This window comes from Cyclopterus lumpus, chromosome 2 (assembly GCF_009769545.1).
Source record: "Cyclopterus lumpus isolate fCycLum1 chromosome 2, fCycLum1.pri, whole genome shotgun sequence".
Taxonomy (NCBI): domain Eukaryota; kingdom Metazoa; phylum Chordata; class Actinopteri; order Perciformes; family Cyclopteridae; genus Cyclopterus; species Cyclopterus lumpus.
The window spans coordinates 4,982,387-5,001,935 of NC_046967.1; the positions used below are offsets into that span (position 1 = coordinate 4,982,387).

Below are 19,549 nucleotides of genomic sequence, written 5' to 3' on the forward strand. Positions count from 1 at the left end.
TTATTTTGAACAACAACAACAACAAATGATTGTTGTCCTGTTCGTGTTCAGCTGGATGGATCACACTTAACCGGCATCAACATACTATAATATTCCTACCGTAAAGGGGCTGGGCTCAGTCTGTCACACTCGGCGAATGGTGACACTATTATTTGTTATGCCTTAAAATATTTAAATCTAACAATATTCTTATTATGATTCCAGATTTATATATCTATATTTTTTTTATTTATGCTTAACCTACTATACTTTACTTGAGTATTTTCATGTTATGCTACTTTATACTTCTACTCCTCTACTCCTCTACATTTGTTGTATAGATTTATCTGGATGCTTTGCAGATCAACTAATACATTATATTATAAGAGACTGTCACATCCACCTGCAGTGATCTATTTGCACCACACGGTGGACACAATGGTCTGCATCACCTGGTAAAACCGCAACACAGTTCCACCATTTAATCAAGGATAGAAAGAATACTGCAATATAACACTTAAGTAAATGTAATGTTGTTTTAAAAATATTTTAATCAATAAAAGTGTAAAAATGTACTTAAATAGAAGTCAAATGTAGGCCAGTTAAGGCGTATTCTGAGTAAACATTGTGATGCTTCTCTTGAAACATTTATTGTGATGGTTATTTATAGTTATCTAATGAATCAATTAGTTACATTTATTTAGAAAGGGAGGAGCATGTAAACATGAACTTATTGTTAACTTGACATTTGTTTATTTATTTAGAATTTTCAGTGTATGTTAACTGTTCATTTTATTGGTTATTCTAGGTTTTTATTATGTGTGACATGTTCGAAACTAATCTGTCTAATCTAATTTAAACTTTATGCAGTATTGATGAAATCCCACCAGGTGGAGACGTTGAGTAAATCAGTTTTGAAGCAGAAGAAGAAGAACACTTTCCAAGAGGAAGGAATTTATCAGACCTCCCACTTTGATGCTATTTTCGCGGAACGGCTTGAATCGGCCTTTACTGTCTCGCTGCTGAGCTATCTTTCCGGTCCGCATAGACGATCTTTGACTTCAGCGGCGCCACTCTGTGTCAACATAAGAGATGAACAACAACCAGGCGTCATTTAGATGCTAAACTACACCCAACGTGTGTCTTCCTTCACTCTGTGAGTGAGCACAACAAGAAGGGTCGAGTGAGACCAGCAAGTTAGATAGAGGGTGTTTTTATTTATTAATAAAATAGAGAAGATACACCTGTAGTTTCAGCTAACGAAGCTTATTCGCTAGCTAACGTTAGCTGGGAGGATTAACGGTTACCTAGCTTTGGTTAACGGCTTGTAACGGTTGGTAACACCTGTCAGGGGGTTGAGGTACTTAGGTTAATGGTGTTTTTTTAGTTTTTCTGGATTTTGTGTAAACAGTATTTTAATACAGATGAAAATAAAACTACTTTCATGTTGATAGTTTATACATTATTTGTTATAGTTGTGTGAGGGTTTTCCTCTAAAATTCACATTTAACTGTCAGGACTGCTGAGGTGTTTTAAATGAGGTGTGTTTTGTTTGACAGCAGCAGAGATGGAGACATAAAGTCCCCTGATGGAGAGGAAGAGGTAACCAAAGTCTATGTTAGTCCTATTTCTTGCTCAGCTGTTGCTTTTGCATTTTTTCTTTCTGGCTTGCAGGCTGGATGTGACCACCATGTGACACAAACCGCCTCCAGAAAGAGTTCACTTCTTCTTTCACCCACAAAACAGCTGCTGTTCAGCTGTAATGGAGGAGGGAGGAAGGGTTGTTTGTACTTTCTCTCCCTCTTCTTCTTCTTCTTCTTCTTCTTCTTCTTCTTCTTCTTCTTCTTCTTCTTCTCCTCCTTCCATCCTGTATCAAAACCGCTTATCCTATTCAGGGTCGGGGGCGCTGAAGCCAATCCTAGGCAAAGGCAGGGTTCACCTGGACAGGCAGGGTTCTCGCAGGGCACATATAGAGACAGACAGCCATTCATGCTCACATTAACACCTACGGGCAATTTACAGCCTCCAATTAACATGAGCTGCATGTCTTTGGACTCTGGGAGGAAGCCGGAGAACCTGGAGGGAAACCACGCTGCCACTGGGAGAACTTGCTAACTCCGCCTCTGCACCACCGTGCAGCCCACTTTCTTTAATGTCCGTTGTGTGCTTCATGATGCTTTTACTTTGTAGTTTTCGACTTTTAAATATCTGTTTACGGAAGATAACAGTGAGAAAATACCTGACAGTTAATTAAAGGTTAAAGTTAGGTTGTCATGTGATCAACCTTTTCTACTGTGTTTCCGATCAATCGATTGTTCTCTCAGCTCTGGGGATGACAGCAGCGGTGGAGAGCGAGGTCTGCTTCACACCTGGAAGGGCTACTCATACAGCGTCACCCCAGAGAGGCTGCTCCTCCCTGGGCCTGTCCTGCAGGTCGCCCTGGGCACACGGCATGGCGTTCTGTTGGTGGAAGGTAACATTGTTGTTACCTTATTTTGGGAGTATTTTTCTGCCTCTGTCACAAACAGACTGTAGAAAGTTGACAGGAAATGAGGGAGAGAACTAGAAAACATAAAAACATAGTACATTTTATGTTTTAGACATTTATTAAGCAAATAATGTAAATATTAGGTTTTCTACAACTGCGAAAATGTACCTTTTTTTTTAATGAGAACATCTTTGTGCTGTTCCCAAATTAGGAGGGCAGGTGTACAGTTTTGGGCAGTTGACATGGCGGCAAAGTCAAGTGCTCGAGCTGGCGAAACCCATCCTGGAGAGCGCGCTCGGCGGCCAGCGGGTGGTTGCCGTTGCAGCTGGAAGCTTCCACAGCGGGGCCGTGACGGAGGACGGTGGCGTTCACATGTGGGGGGACAACGCTTCGGGGCAGTGCGGCTTGTCGGGCCTCAGCACCGTCCCCAATCCAACGCCGGTCGCTCTGGTGGACGCCGACTCAACCCCCCCGCAGACCGTCCCAGTGCTGGAGCTGGCCTGCGGGGAGCAGCACACCCTGGCGCTGTCGGCCCAGCGGGAGGTGTGGGCGTGGGGCAGCGGTTCTCAGCTGGGCCTCAACGTCGCCGTCTTTCCCGTCTGGAAACCACAAAAGGTCGAGCACTTGGCGGGCAGGTATGTATTACAGGTGGCCTGCGGGGCCTCACACAGCCTGGCCCTGGTGCGCTGCTTGGGCCCTCAAGACATCCACCGACCCCCGGTGGACAAATGCAGACAGTGTAACCAGCTGCTGTACACAATGACGGACAAAGAGGACCATGTCATCATCTCTGACGGTCACTACTGCCCACTCGGTGTGGAGCTGACTGAGAATGAGGGTGTGCTGGAGGCACCTGCTCTGACACAAGGGCTCAAAATGTCCCCGTCTGAGCCGGTCCTCCCCTCCCATACCTCCACGTCAAACTCTCCAGCACCTACTAAAGGCGCTGACCTCGCTCAGTGCTCGGAGAAAGAGGATTCAGCCTTTGCCAACGGAGCGCTGACGGCCTCGGACTCTGCGCCCTCGGCTCAGTCTGGAGTCGGTGTTGTTTTGGGGGTCAAGAGTTCAGCCTATCCAGACGAGCAGACCGTCCAAGACTATCTAAGGAAACTGTTGGAGGCTGAGCAGATGGCGAAGGCGGCTGCTGGAGGAACGCACGCTCTGCTGGTGAGTTGGACTGTATCCCAGTGATTTCAGTGAACATTTCTTGTATTACAACAGAAAGTTTGCAGATGTCCTTTGGTAGATTCACAGACTTCACACCTGCTTGTGTTTTAGACAACGTTTAACATTTAAAGCCCTGCCAGATGCCTCTGCCACTCCATGTTAACATTTGACTTTTTTTATATTTTGTTTCTCCTCTAGGCCTCAGAAGGAGGGCTGGCCTCCTCCTCTCCCAGCTCCACGCTCAACAGCCTGGTGGCCTCCTGCGCCTCTGCAGTGGGCGAACGGGTCGCCTCCACCTACGAGGCCTTGTCCCTCAAAAAGATGATGACCTACCTGCCCTCAGGTGTGGGGAGGTCACGCGGGCCGGCGGGGCTCAAGGGTGTCGTGGGTGACAACACAACGGAGCGCGTCCGCCTGGAGGACTCGATGCACGCTAAGAAGAGCTCCAGCACAGGGGACATCCGCGAGGAGGAGGCGGAGGGTCTGCGGCGGCGCCTCTCTCTACCAGGACTCCTCTCTCAGGGTAGATACGCTGTTCACCTCTTATCCACCTCCTATAACTTGATGCGTAAGTACTTCTTACGCATGTGCAGGTTGATGTGTATGCATGTGTGTGTGTGTGTGTTTCCTTCAGGCTTCCTCAGCTTGTATACACGGCAAAGGCTTTGTCCTTGTGTCACACCTTTTGAGTCTTGTCTATTCTGTGTATGTCCCCTCCATCTACCTGGATAAAGGAAGTGAATAGAAGAATACGGTGAAAGTTCTTCCTCAAAAACATTCTCAGTAAAATTTGAAGGCTTTCTGTAGTTCGGTGTGGCTATGTGAAGCAGCCAGGCTTGATTATTTAGATTATAGTGTTTTGCTTCCATTATTTACTGTTATACATTTCCACTACAAGGATTGTCAGCAATTCAGGTCAATGTTTTTGTGCTTTGACGCTTTTCAGCAGAAAGTTTCCCTTTTGGGTATTTTCAGCTGTTTTCAGCCATTTTCAGCTGTTGTTTTATATATTTTGGCTTCAAACTTCAGATTTTAGCATTCCAACGCATTTTCTGAAGGAAATGCTTTTTCTAGTTCGGTGTGGCTAAAAAGCCAGGAAACGAGGCAATGAATGAAGGAAGGAAGTAAAGGCAGGAAGGCAGGAAAGGAGGGAATGAATGAAGGAAGGAAGGAAGCCAGGCAAGAAGGCAAGGAAAGAAGGTAGGACGGACGCCCCTGCACTATCTCTGTGTGCGCTCTCCCATCGGTAGTAGCCACACCATCTAAATTTCTATAGTTTATGCTGCACTTGTGCCTTTTTTGATAAACTGCAGCTAATGACTATTTTTATATTGAGTTGTAACTTGTGTCAAGACACGCCAAAGAAAATTATATTTTTAAAATGCTCCCAAAGGAAATCACAGGGTTGTCATCTCTTAAAAGTTTCTCCCACGATTAATAATTAAACAGACAATTCTGAATTAGGAATATTTGTGCCTTAGTGCTACTCATTTGTGGGTCCAGTGTGAACGAGTTTAGCCCGTCTGAATGGTCACCTTTGTGTGGTTACAAATGCTAAGGAATGCAGATTGATATTAAGCCTCCAACATGACATGTATTCTAAGTGATCCAGAACACTTTGGAGAGCAACAGAGACAGATTTAATGGAGCTGAATGTGTTGGGTGTGCTTTAGGAGAGTGCATCATAGGATAGTGTCAGGACTAAGCAGGAAAAAAAATTGGAACAGTGTTTTCTTTTCACCATCAAAATGTCAGAATTAGTCTTAACCCGTAGGAAGCAAAAACAATTTCACGATTCTTCTGTAACCCCTGATCATATTCGCCTGTTTGTTCTACCTGCAGGCTCCTTCCCATTGTTTGTTTGCTGTCTGACAGCTTGTGTTTGACGTGACCCGCCTGAGCCGATCGTTTCTGCGCGACCATGTTTATATTTTGATGACGCACAAGGATTTCTTCTGCTTCTTTGTACCTGAAATACAAAGACTATTTCTTTTGGGTGTCTTTTCCCCCACAGTGTCCCCGCGGCTGCTGAGGAAAGCCTGCCGTCCGAGGATGCGTGCAGTCGTCCTCACCCCACTGGGAGGGTCGATCCCTAAGGCCCAGGAGGTGTTTCCCACCCTGCAGACGGAGGTGTGGAGTTGGGGCCATGGAGAGCACGGACAGCTGGGCCATGGAGACAGTCTGGCCAGGTGGGAGGAAAGAATAATAAGCTCAAAAACAACAACACAATGAAAAGATGAGAAAGGAAATGGCCACAGAACTTCAGACCCAGGATGAAGTGCAACTGTATGAAGACAGAAATCAGAGATATCTTTGTATACCAATTATAAATTGTTAAACCATGTAAGCATTAAATTCTTACATTACCTTTGTGTAGCTTTCTAGCGCCTCTCAGGCAAAACACTTTAATTTCCCAAAATAATGTTCTTATATTTGGGCCGTTACAGTAACTTTTTTTCTTTCTACAAGACCAGACTAAATATGAAAGCAATCAAATGTAATGATCATGTTGATACAGTATCTGAAGGTCGTGTCCGTCTGCAGATTACAGCCGCTGTGCATCAAGAGTCTGAACAGTAAGGAGGTGGTGCGAGTGGTGGCCGGCGCTTATCATTCCCTGGCTCTGACTGCTCAGTCTCAGGTGAGTCAGAGCTGCTTTTTACCCGTAAACATTTGACCCCCAGAGAAAAATATTTGTTTTGTTTACCTATTCATCCATGTTTATATCTTCCAAATCCTCCAGGTGTTTTCTTGGGGAAGTAACATATTTGGTCAGCTTGGACACATGGAGTCACCCAGCACGGTCCCCCGCCTCGCAAAGGTGAGGGAACCTCCACCTGTACGACGCAAACACACACAGATACAGGAAGCCTCGTGGTTCATGTTCCTCTCTGCTTCCCCTCCCAGCTGTCGGAGGGGATCCGGGTCTGGGACATAAGCGCCGGAGAGAGACACACCCTCCTGCTCGCAGACGGAGACTGCTTCCGGCCCATCATCTATTACAGCGGGCAGCAGGTGAAGGAGGAGGCGAAGGAGAGCCACGTCAAGAAGCTCGGTCAACAGGAAGAAGGGGAGGGGGAGGAGGAGGAGGAGGAGGAGGAGGAGGAGCAGCAGCAGCAGCAGGCGGGGAGCTACAGCCAGCAGCCTGTGCTACTACCGTTCTGCATGGACGTAAGCACAAAGTAACTGCCAGCTGTCATGAATTTTACTTTTACCCAGCTTTAAGAAACATTTCCTTCAACTGAATGGAGGATTTTAGTCATCGAACGTCTGGATCTTGGAGCTCGGCTTGTAGCCCTTCCAGGACTTAACCGCGAGGAAAGACATATTACAAACCCGTTATTAGTAAATCATTAAAACAAGTATTTTCATTTTTGTCTTCCAGCTTGGTTACGTGAGTAACGTGTTTGCAGGCGGCCAGTGCTGCGTGGCGCTCTCGGACATGAACGTGATGGGCTTCATCGCCAGCCTCCATGAGCTGGCCTCAGCTGAGAGGAAGTTCTACTGCAAGCTGTGTAACATCAAGACGCAGATAATACGCCCCCTGCTGGAGCTGGGTAAGATTCAGGGAGATCGTCTTTTCGTCTTTTAGTTTTACTTTGGCCGAAATGTTTCTGTTTGGTCGCCGTCTTTCCTCCAGAGTCTCTGAGTTCGGCCCTCGGCCAGGCGGCTACTGGGCTCCTGCACACTTTGGTCGGCCGATTCAGCCTCTTGTGTCATCTGACGGGGCAGCACGCCGCCAGCCTCACCGCCAACCTCCGCCGCGTCCGCGACGTCAACAGTCTGCTCGTCCTCGACCACGCCAGCATCTTCCTCGACTCTTACAATGAGTATGTGATTACTATTGTTGTAAAAGAATGGATTGGATTATTAATAAAAATGTATTTCTGACTCTTGTCTTTCTCATCAAAGGTACTGCAGCGCTGTGGGCAACTTCCAGGTGATGGGAGGTTTCCACACTCTGACCAAGCCCTCACTGTGAGCACACACACACACACACACACACACACACAGCTTTTCATCCTAAAACTCCAAAAGCTTTGATATACAAAACACTTTAACGCTTTTCTTTTTTAAGCGATTTCTTCGGGAAGAGCCCTGAGCTGCTCAAGAGGCTGTCGGAGTGCAGCGAGGAGAACCCCACCATGGCCGACCTCCTGGTGGTGCTCTTCTACCTCCCAACTCGCCACCTTCACGAATATGGCCGGCTGCTGCTCAAACTGGCCACCTGCTTTGAAGTGGTGGGAAACGAGCTGCACATGTGCATTATGATTGGATATTTTATTCACTGTTATTGAGCATTTTAAAGGATTCTGGTTCATTCTGTCAGTGAGAACTTTATATTGTTTAGATTGTAAGATTATTAACAAGTATTGGTGTATTTTATCTTGAGTATTATATACTTTTCTTTTTCTTACTGTTGCTGTAATATCTTGTTTATCTCGAAAAGCAACTCTTTGTTTTTTTTATAGAAATAATTCTTGTTAGTACTAAATTATAGTTCTTTTCAGGAAGAATGTACAATTACGTCCTCTTTTAGGCAAATAGTGCTATTAGAGCAATATTTAATTTAAAGTTTAAAATGCAGTTTACGTATTTATATTTATATTCAGTGCTCCAATGACTACCAGAAGCTGCAGGACAGCTGCTCCAAGTTTGAAGCTTTGGCCCTCAATCTGAAGAGAAAAATGAAGGATGCTGACTACACCTTTCATTTCTGGAAGAGCTTCCCCGGCAAAATGACGGTAAAGAGTGTGTGTGTGTGTGTGTGTGTGTGTGTGTGTGTGTGTGTGTGTGTGTGTGTGTGTGTGTGTGTGTGTGTGTGTGTGTGTGTGTGTGTGTGTGTGTGTGTGTGTGTGTGTGTGTGTGTGTGTGTGTGTGTGTGTGTGTGTGTGTGTGTGTGTGTGTGTGTGTGTGTGTGTGTGTGTGTGTGTGTGTGTGTGTGTGTGTGTGTGTGTGTGTGTGTGTGTGTGTGTGTGTGTGTGTGTGTGTGTGTGTGTACTACCACCGATGTGTGTCCTTCACAAGGAGTCCTCGAGGTGTCACATGATGTCTGAATGGGGGTCATTGTCTGTTGTCAGGACTCTCTGCGGAAGCCTCACCGCCGGCTGATCTGCGAGAGCAGCAACAAAGCGCTGACGCTGCAGAATGCCGGGAGATTCTCCGTCAACTGGTTCATCGTTTTCAACGACTCTTTGGTTCACGCACAGGTCAGCTCCACACACACACACACACCTTACATCTTGTGCTGTCACTTATTTTTTTTGTTTTTTTTAAAGCCGTCCATATTTCAGACACTATAACTCGGTGTGTTTCAAGCATCTGTATGTGCTTGCCTCCGTGCTGTCAGGGCGTGGCACCTTGTAAAAACCTTGTAAGTATGCAGCCACAAGCAACTGTCAGCACAGCTACCTGTACTCTCCCCTGTCCCCACTGTGTGTGTGTGTGTGTGTAGGGCTTAGGGCTCTGTGTCGAGTACATCACGATAAAACGTGTCATATCTGGGCTTGAATGAGCTTGTGTTAGCTCTTATCTTCTGATAAGATGCATATTTTTCTCTTGTGAGATCTCTCAAACAGTCAAAGTATTGTGTTGTCTCTAATTAGATTAAAATAATATTGGCCTATATTTTAGATTGGATTTTAACTGCTGATCTATTAGACATAAACCATTACAATAATAAATTATAATCTGCAGCGCATTTTGTAAAATCAATTAAAATTCTCTAAATGACATACTGACAAATTAAGGTACTTAATTCATTCTAAAATAATAATCTAATTGACATCCGGTTCCTGTATTTGCACATAAATAACATTTAAGCTCCGACATAAATATGTGATACCCAGCCCTACCCCCACATCCGCCCTCTGCCTGCGCGCCACCTCAGGGAGGCTGCATGGAAGGATGAATGCACTGTAACCAAGGCTCAATGGGTTTTAATGCAACCAAGACAGCTCTGAATAAACCTGTAACAATATAATCAAGGAGTATTTGTTTCCTGTTGAAGCCTTGGTTCTTACTGTTGGTTCACATGTAATTTAGGTAACAACAGTGTCTGGTTCACTTCTCCAAAGCAACTTCCTTTCCCCTCTCCCTGTTTGTCTCCTTGTCCTCCCCCCATCTCTTCTAGTCCTGTGGTAATCCTGCACATTCCAGTCTCCCTACTACATGTCTGTAATTGTAAACAAGAAATGCAATCGTTATTTCATTGTGTCCTTGCAATTAAATCTTTCTAAACATTGTTCCTCTTAATTATGAGCAACTTATTCATAGAAGGCTTTAGTTATGGGCGTATTCATAGCAACTAGCCTCCAGTTACTGTCCCTCAGTGTGGTCAGATATGTGAATGCACTCACCTTTCCCTTCTTTCTTCTCCCCTCCTTCTTTTCCATTCTCCATGCTTCCAGTTCTCCACCCATCATGTCTTCCCCTTGGCTACGCTTTGGGTGGAGCCCATCCCAGAGGAGATCACGTGCCTGTAAGTCTGTCATCACATGTGTAATACTGGAAAAATAATAACTATTAGAATTGTAGAAACCTTTTTGAAAATGCACATCGTCTCAGTCTTTTACATATTTGAATAATTCTGACTTGACACATCTTTAATAATTACACTCAGTGTCACGCATGGAAATAGGAAGGACAAACATTTAGAGACAATTTATAATTGACTGTTTCTGACAATGTAAGAAAAAAAAAAAAGAAGAGTAAATACATTAGAATGTTTTAGCTGTACCAAATAATATGGCCACTGAGTGTATATTACCAATTAATTACATCAATAAGATTCAGGCCCAGAAATCCTTTCAAATGTATGATTGTGAAATCATTCCTATATTTTTTTTTTACCTATCGTACCTATATAACCAGAATTATACGTGTTATTTATTGTACTTATACGTTAGATATCCTGATGTATGTATTTAGCTTTTGAACGTTGTTTTCTTATTTCTTTGTAAATGGTTATTTATGTGTTTCCGAACATGTAAATATCATTCTCTCAGTATATGACTGTCACATACTGCACATTATGTTTGTTCTATATGTACAGTATATGACGTTATATGATGACTGTTTGCAGACATGGTCTAAAGGTGATCGCACCAGAGGAGACGTTCACCCTGCTGGCTTCCTCTCCCATGGAGAAGGTTAATCTTTTAATGCTACTGAATGCTCACTTACAATAAATGGATATGCAGTTTTTTTTTAAACTCAAATTCCGTGTCGTCCTTCTTGAAAAGTGTGCTTGTATCCGTTCGTAGACCAAGTGGCTTCGCTCCATCAACCAGTCGGTGGACCAGGCCCTGAGCGGGGGGGCTCAGGACAACGTGTCAGGCGGCTCGGGTCACAAGCCGGAGCCCCCCATCTCCAGGACGGCCTCTCACACGTTTTATAAGGACGGACGGCTGAAAGAGGCGACGTACGAGGGACGCTGGCTCGCCGGGAAGCCCGACGGCAGGTTGGACACGCCTACTTCCTGTCTGCAGTTTGATAGAATGAAAAAATGCTGATGTGGAGTAATGATTGGGTTTGATTTGTTTTTCCAGCGGCGTGTTAAAATGGCCTGATGGGAGAATATACACAGGGGCGTTCAAGAATGGACTGGAAGACGGGTGAGTGCTCGTATTCAGTGAACATGAGCGTCATCATCTGCTTCTTCACGCATCTTCATGCCTCTTCATGTGTGTCTGTAGCTTTGGAGAATTTGTGGCTCCCAATAAGACACTCCACAAGAACGATCAGTATCTCGGTCACTGGAAAGATGGCAAGATGCACGGCCTCGGGACATACAGGTAGGTGTGTGTGAGAAGAGTGAGTCGTGAACTTTGTTTTCCGTATCGTGGGAAAGTGTGCGCTTTTAACACCCTTCCGTCTGTCTGCAGGTATGCCAGCGGTGAGGTTTACGACGGATCCTTCCAGGACGGCATGCGGCACGGCCACGGCATGCTGCGCAGCGGCAAGCTCAACACCTCCTCCCCCAGCGTCTTCATTGGCCAGTGGCTGCAGGACAAGAAGACCGGCTACGGAGTCTTCGACGACATCACAAAGTACGTTAATTAACTGGCCGGCAAACTGTCCAAAATGTCCAGCGTAAATCACCATGAAACGCTGCTAGAAGCTTCTCAACATGTGTTTTCTTTCTGCACAGAGGGGAGAAGTACATGGGCATGTGGCAGGATCACCTGCGGCTGGGCACCGGCGTCGTCGTCACTCAGTTTGGCCTTTATTATGAAGGAGCCTTCAAAGATAATAAGATGATGGTGAGTTGTTCTTTCCACTGACTTTTGTTTTTAGTTCATCACTGTTTTAGAACAAAAGATATTGAAATGATGGCGTCTAAACATTAATATAAGAAGTTGTTATGAAGAAGAAAATATAGAGAATGTAATGCATGCAAGGCCAGTGAAATGGAAAATGTGACCAACCAGAGGCCCAATTTGAACATCACCGTCAACATTTCGTCTTCTAAATCACTTCAAACTTTTGTCTTTTCAGGGTACCGGGATCCTCCTGTCAGAGGATGACACCATGTACGAGGGGGAATTCTCTGACGACTGGACCCTCAATGGAAAGGTGTGTGTGTGTGTGTGTGTGTGCGTGTACTAAAATATAAGTATTATCATTTAAACGTTTGTCAGTGTAGTTAAAGGTACTGATGGCTCTCCACTCAGGGAACGCTCACGATGGCCAACAGCGACTACCTCGAAGGCTCCTTCAACGGCGAATGGGGCTCGGGCCTCAAAGTGACGGGGTCCTACTTCAAGCCACACCTGTTTGACACCGACAAGGACAAGACCCGCGCTGTGTAAGTTCACCGGGCATCTGAAATAAATGAAGATTTATTAGAAATAATTTACCCGTCCTTGTTGTATACTTTTGTGTGTGCGGTGGCAGGAAGCTGGGGTGTCTGTGTGTGTGCGCGGAGGACAAGTGGCGGGCGGTGTTCGAGGAGTGTTGGAGTCGGCTGGGCTGCGAGGCGGCGGGTCGAGGAGAGAACTGGAAGGCCTGGGAGAACATCGCCGTGGCCCTCACCACTAGCCGACAACACATCGCAGACAGGTACACACACACACACTCTCTTCTAGTGTCTTGTTGGTTATCGTTAACTTTAAGGGATGATGGAAGTGTTTTTTCCTCCGTGTATCCAAGTCCGGAGACGTTATCTCTAAGTCACAGCAGAACCCTGGAGAGTCTGGAGGGCATCCCAAAGCACGTCGGACCGATCACCATGGAGAGACACCACACCATCCACCTCTACCTTCTAATGGTGAGACCACTCCTCAGCTCCATCAACACATTCACGGCACTCAGTTTGAACATTAAAGCTGTGATCATGCGATCTGACTTCATGCTGCAGCAGTTGGAGATGTTTTAGAGCAGGGGTGTCAAACTAATTTTCACCGTGGGCCACATCAGCATCATGGCTGCCCTCAAAGGGCCGGTTGTAACTGTAACACTGTATAATTGTAACTACTCCAGAGCATATTGTTAAATAACTCTTTGCATTTGATTATTGTTTATTCAAGTGTAAATGCATGTATATAAATGTAAAAATATATCTATAGGCAAATTTCTCTAATATTGTAAAATAAATCCTTTTAATTGAATTGATTTATATTTATTATAACCCACATTACTCTATCAAAGACCAAACACACATTATTACATTAACTTTGTTCAAAGCTTTTTTGTCACAGTTGAGACAAAACTCAACAAATAGTGGGCTGCTAAGAACATGTAGGAATATTCCCTAGTCAATTATAAACAAAAAAGTGTATCTTAAGGACTCAAGGTAATACAACATGCATAACTATTCAGTAACGTCAGACTTTTTAAATACTCAACAGTGCTTTCATGCACAAATATGAAATAAAAAAGTCTAGTAAGCCTCAAAAGATGTAACTTATGGCTCATTCACTGAATCGGACAACCAACGCTGCAGTCAGTGTCTTGAGGAGCAGCTTTTATCCACAAACTCAAAATAAATGAAACTAAAAGTGTAATTAAAAAAGATTCAAGTATACAACCTTAACTTTTCTTCTGATTACCTTATTAGTAGTTAAATACTGAAAAACATAAAGCAGCACTCCCTTCAACCTTAGTGTACCACTGACATAGACCTGATGGAGGAATTCATAATGGGAGAACTGGGGATGTTTTTTAATACAAAGTCAATGCACAGACACGTATGTGATTAACGCGTCATTTCCACCGGGCGCGTGAATGAGCGATGCTGAGTTTTTGTTTTTTTACCCCGTCGAAAAAAAGTGTGTGAGACTGTCGTTAAAGCCAATCAGCAGTGAGATGCTCCACCTGACATCACTGACGTCATGCAGTTGTTGAATCAGAAACTAGGATGATAAATTGATCATCTGGAAGCGGGCGTCATCCAGACGCAGTTGCTGGAGAGGCTCTGTGCGGCTACGGATAATATATATATATATATATATATATATATATATATATATATATATATATATATATATATATATATATTTCTTCCATGGTGGACGGTGATTGAAACTAGCAAGTTCTTGGTTTTTAAGTCCACAAGCTTAAGCCCGGTTCCCTCTTAAAGTTTCTGAGACTTTTATTCCCCAGAGAGACTTTTTAAGTAACTAAAATGTCCCTTCAGGCTTTTGTGGTCTTCTTTTTCCAACACCAATAAAGGACTCTTTATTGAACTCTTTATTGGTGTTGCTGACAGATGTTTTACGAGTGGTTTCTGGTGCATGACTTTTTAAGGCCTGACCACCACCACATTTTGGGAATATAAATGGTTACTCACTTTCCTGAAATTGTATTAAAACTAAATAAATTGACCCTGTAAATCAAATGTAATTCTAACTTTGTTCTACTGAGAAAGCAGCAATCAATAATGGGGTTGTTTTATTTTGGCTTGTATAATCTTCCTCTACTCCCTCCAGGCGTGTGACACCCCGCTCCACCCGCTGGGTCGGCTGGTGGAAACCCTGGTAGCGGTCTACAGGATGACCTATGTGGGCGTTGGAGCGAATCGTCGACTGCTGCCTCAGGCTGTCAACGAGATCAAGTCCTACCTCAACCGCATCTTCCAGATCGTCAGGTGGCGAACAGAACCGCTCATAGCTTCATTTTCAATTAGATAGTTATATTTATGTGTGTTCTTGAATTCTCTGCAGGTTTCTTTTCCCAGACCTGCCAGAAGAGGGCGGTCTAATTCCCGAGCCGACCACCAACCTCCAGGACAGGAAGGAGCCAAGCTCGACCGATGCCCCACTAGACTCTCCAAAACCTGGGTAAAGACCAGGCCTTGTCCCCTTCCTGAAGCTTTGGTGGCTCTTAGTTGGATCACATTCAATCCTCCTGTGTGTCTCCTCAGTCGTGTGGTGAGCAGCTCAGCTCTGCTGCTTCCCGTCCTGCTTCCTCGTCTCTACCCGCCACTCTTCACCCTCTACGCGCTGGAAAAGGAGAAGGAGGACGACGTCTACTGGGAGTGCGTCCTCCGCCTCAACAAGCAGCCCGACCTGGCGCTGCTCGCCTTCCTGGGTGTTCAGCAGTACGTCACACACACTGGCAACAGAGAGTGCCGTCATTCAATGATTTCTATTTAAATCCTAAACAATTACTTCCTCTCCTCCAGAAAGTTTTGGCCTGTTTCTTTTCCCGTCTCCATGGCTGCACTGGGGGAGAAGCAGCAGGTGTGGCTCTCACTTTAATTACAAGAAAACTAAAATGTACAATATATATATATATATATATATATATATATATATATATATATATATAATCTCAAACGATGGTTGGTTTGGGAAAAATAAGCGATGGATTTTGTAATGTGCAGATTAATTCCTAATTAAATTAATTGTTAGCTGCAGCCCAAACATCACGTGTGTATTGGTGTCGGCTGTCTGAACTCATCCTAATGCATCTAGTTTGAACTCTTAGCTAGTATAGTATTTCTTGAGTATAACCATGGAAACCTCGTTCTGGTCTCCAGGTCCTCTCCAGCACCAAGGACCCGTGCTTCGCCTCTGCAGTGGAAACACTACAACAGATCAGGTGCGGCTCCACTCAACAACTTTAAAACCCACCCAAAGTGCTTTGTGTGTCCTTTTTAATCTTTAGAAAAGCTGCATTACATTTCCTGACAAATCCTGCCGTCTGTTTGCAGCACGACATTCACCCCGTCGGACAAGCTGCAAGTGATCCAGCTCACTTTTGAGGAGATCACCAAGGAGGTCCAGTCGCTGCTGAAGCAGGACTTCCTGTGGTCCATGGACGACCTTTTCCCCGTCTTCCTCTACGTGGTGCTGCGTGCACGGTCAGCTAAAACTGTTGCACACTATTGCTCAAATATTATGATGAGAGGGCGCCAGAAAGCAACGCTGTTGATAGAAATGAAAACTGTGAGGAAATACACAAACAATTGGAAAGAACTTAAGAAAAGTGGTGCTGAACGCTTTAAGTTTAATTAATTAATTTTGTTTATTGGCATAATTATTTTTGAGAAACAAAAAATGTTAGGATACAATGTTTTTATTTGCCGTACATCAAAGTAAATATCTTAACTTGTGGACGGTTGATCGGGCAAAACAAGACATTTAAACACATCACCTTGAGTTTAGGGAAATTTATAACGGGCGTTATAATAACAGATTATAATGAGGAGATTAATCGATAATGAAAATTATTGTAGCGGCATCATTTCTGAAAGAAATCTACTTGTTTGTAGTGGAACCCCTATTTCAGATTCAGATTCCCTTAATTGTATGAAACATACAAATATGATGTTCTCAGAATTAGGAACTTGGGGTCAGAGGTGAGCCTGATTGAAGACCTGATGGACCCCTGCGTGCAGCACGGAGAGCATGGAATCATGTTCACCACGCTAAAGGTATCACGCACACATCTGTCAAGAAATACGTGACTGTACAAACATCTGTAAAAGCATTAAACCCACAATGCACTGGTGTTTATTTGTGTCTTTTCCACCTCCAGGCTTGTTACTACCAGATCCAGCATGAGAAGATCACTTAAGACGAGCAGGGCTGTACTTTCCTACTACCTACTACAGCCAATCGGAGGGCCAGGATCAGATAGGCTTCAGGATGACGAATGCGAGCAGCGGCCAATGGGAAGCAGAGGATCCTTTGAACAGGTTGTTGACGGCTCCATCTGCTGCGGGGACCTCCTCCACACTCTTTCACCTTTTAGTGACCTGGACCAGCCTCATATCCACTGATCATCAAAGTACACATGTGAATATTGTCTGTGTTTTACTGCTAGAGATGAGCCACTCTATACCGTCCAATTTAAACTCTCCACAGCTGAAAGACTGACTTCCTGTGGGAAATCCTAATGTCACCTCGGGGGAAAATTCAAGGTTCATACTGGTGTCTTTCTTTTAGTGCCAATGGGAATGGTTTGTTCTCTGGTTCCTCTGCTCACAGTCATCATGCTGTGAGATAACTGACCTCTTTTTCTTCCTGCAGAAGAATCAGTTTTTTCTGCATGGAAAATCTTCCTTTTTATCCTGCAGTGTTTCAGGTCATTTCCGCCTCTTGTTATTCAGCTGACACCTACATGAAGAAACGGACATAACAAGGAAATAATCTCATGAAAGCACGTCACTTTATCAGATTGACAGCGTCCCTGTCATCTGAGACAACAGTATGTTTATTTTTCTAATTCACAGCTGCTTCCCTGAGCTTTTCTCTAGGAACTCTTGGGGCTAGTTCACAGCCAGGTTTGATACTGTATTATAAATGTAAACTGACTTGATTATAACTCTAAATTATACTCTCATTCTCCTGTCACACCAGCAGAATAAAGTTAAACCCAGTTAGTGGCTGAATTAGCCGGCTATAACACCAATTTGTTGACTGCACATAAGTTTTACAAAAATGGACGAAGGTAAATCAAAAGTTCTTAATGTAAAAGAAAAAAGCTCTTTGTTTTCAGAATTGACAAAATAGCCAAAAACATGTTGTTCTTTCTAAACATCACTGCTGTTCAGGAACAATAATGCATCTCCAAAGTTGGTCATTTTGAATTTGTCAGCTTAACTGAAAAATGAAGTTGTCCTTTTTATAAAATGCTAAATCATCTTTCTCAAATTAAATAAACTCTTAAATAAACAGTATATGTTAGATGACTGAACATGTGGCTGTTTTGGGGATGCATGTTTTATTATTTTACTGGACATGATTCTTCCCAAAGCTCCAATCCTCAGTAAACATTTGTCTTTTCTCTTTTTTAACAGTGGGTTCACCTTCAGATATTATCTCTATTTCCACTGACACATATAATAGAAATTGAGTTTTTGGGACCTGAAACTCTTCGTATTGATTGTATTGTTGTGAATAACACTGTTGCATGCAGGTGGGGAGAGAAGGCAGCACATTCCTCATGAAGCTAACCACCATATCAAGTCTTACTACACCTGTTTACCTTTTTAAAAATAACCAATGCAAAAGGTCAAACTTTGCTTCATTTGGGGGTTTTTTTCCACCAGAGAGCCGAGCAGTCGGCTTAATGTAAACACATTTTTTTATAGACGTGATGGTCAAAGAGTCTCCGCACCATCTGGTGATGCGCACTGTTCTTCTTTTTTTTTTAAACCAAAAACCACTGACTGTCAGACATTGTTGCTTATTCGTGATTTGAGTTACAAATGCCAGTTTATAAAAGGCTTAAGAGATGGATTCAGAGGATGACCCAGCATTTTTTTTTTCTATTTTTAATATCATGGCTTTTGTTTTCTCAGATGCTTTAACAATAAATAAAGCCAGTGGATCAGAAGCTTCCTTTTTGAAAGGGGACTATATTTAGGTGAGGCTGCTGCAGGATCGAGCATCAGAAAATGACTCAAACAGTTATAATTTAACATTTCTGTCGTTGAACATGCTCAATAACAATGCAAACGATTATCATTGGAACTGTGAAATGCTGTGAATTTAACACATCATCCCAACATCGGTAGTTACATCACACGTCTACGACTGTAAAAAACAATAGTGATGGTGCTCCTCCATCCCTGGTTATCAGTGCTTGTTTCTGTGGACCGCACTTAATCACAGGACGTGTTACTGTCTTCGTGACCAAGAAGTTCGTGCCCAAAGTGCTATGGACACACAACAAGAAGGAAACGTTCTCCAGGGATACGGTCGGGACTATTCTTTAACTGACACGAGGTTGTATTTTAAATCCAAACTGAAGATAATGTTCATATGTTGGGTTCATGTCCTCAACACATGTTTACTGAAAGCGCCCCACGTACACACGACTGTTGGTGTTTGGTGTTTATTAGTCAACATGTAGTGTTTCAGCTGGCTGACATGAGTCTTACCTGTGTCTTTTACATGATGTCAAATGTATTGAAAAAAACAAGCGGCAATAAACTCATTTGATGGACGTCGCTAACTAATCTGCTCCGACAGTTTGATTCCTACAGACATTTACTTTAATGCAAAAGTTCCTGCTTCTTAAATATGAAGTTCTGTTGCTTCTCTCTTTTTCTTACATTTCATGGACTAAACAATCAACAACGTAAATTCATTGCAGAAGATCCACAGAGCCTCATCTTCCCGACCTCCCACCAGACCAGATTGTAACACTACAGTCAGAGTTTTGTCTTTTACTCACATTTCATTACCTGATTTACACGTTTACCCACTTTTAAAAGACATTTCTGTTGAAAAGCCCTGAAACTGTCAAAATATAGTTAACGGTCCTCAAATAAGCTTCACGATGGATTTTCACTTTTAATTTCAAGTGTTTCTTCTGCAGGTCACAAGGAGCTCTGGGGTTAAACTGACAAATCCTCTCAGCGCTGCTCTTTGGGGGGTGAGAATTATCCAACAAGGATTTATTGTCATCAAGTGCAAAGAGATAATCTTAGTGTTTTGGGTACAATAAGATGCATTTTAA

The 19,549-nt window shown here is 43.6% G+C and overlaps 1 protein-coding gene across 7 annotated transcripts; it reads left to right on the plus strand.

Moving 5' to 3' along the window:
- The first annotated feature begins 980 nt into the window (after nt 1–980).
- On the plus strand, nt 981–19,046 carry als2b (alsin Rho guanine nucleotide exchange factor ALS2 b). 7 transcript variants are annotated; one of them, XM_034551903.1, is made up of 34 exons: nt 981–1,135; nt 1,539–1,581; nt 2,304–2,452; nt 2,679–3,634; nt 3,833–4,202; nt 5,649–5,823; nt 6,179–6,275; nt 6,378–6,455; nt 6,542–6,805; nt 7,020–7,191; nt 7,275–7,464; nt 7,547–7,612; nt 7,713–7,875; nt 8,248–8,379; nt 8,716–8,844; nt 10,045–10,115; nt 10,719–10,785; nt 10,900–11,096; nt 11,185–11,250; nt 11,332–11,430; nt 11,521–11,685; nt 11,787–11,898; nt 12,134–12,211; nt 12,310–12,443; nt 12,533–12,697; nt 12,788–12,905; nt 14,566–14,723; nt 14,800–14,916; nt 15,000–15,176; nt 15,261–15,318; nt 15,618–15,679; nt 15,792–15,941; nt 16,418–16,514; nt 16,619–19,046. In XM_034551903.1, the coding sequence occupies exons 2-34, from the start codon at nt 1,568–1,570 to the stop codon at nt 16,655–16,657; spliced, it is 5,085 nt and encodes a 1,694-aa protein (XP_034407794.1). In that variant the 5' UTR covers nt 981–1,135; nt 1,539–1,567; the 3' UTR covers nt 16,658–19,046. The 7 variants fall into 7 exon arrangements, 2 of the variants coding, with proteins under 2 accessions (XP_034407794.1, XP_034407807.1); XM_034551916.1 differs by having other exon boundaries at nt 3,833–4,157; XR_004611146.1 differs by having other exon boundaries at nt 15,792–16,514.
- The last annotated feature ends 503 nt before the right edge of the window (nt 19,047–19,549 follow it).

Coding starts and splice junctions, on each gene's coding strand:
- als2b (XM_034551903.1), top strand. Junction 3,635..3,832: donor GAGGAACGCACGCTCTGCTG/GTGAGTTGGACT, acceptor TTTCTCCTCTAG/GCCTCAGAAGGAGGGCTGGC. Junction 5,824..6,178: donor CATGGAGACAGTCTGGCCAG/GTGGGAGGAAAG, acceptor GTCCGTCTGCAG/ATTACAGCCGCTGTGCATCA.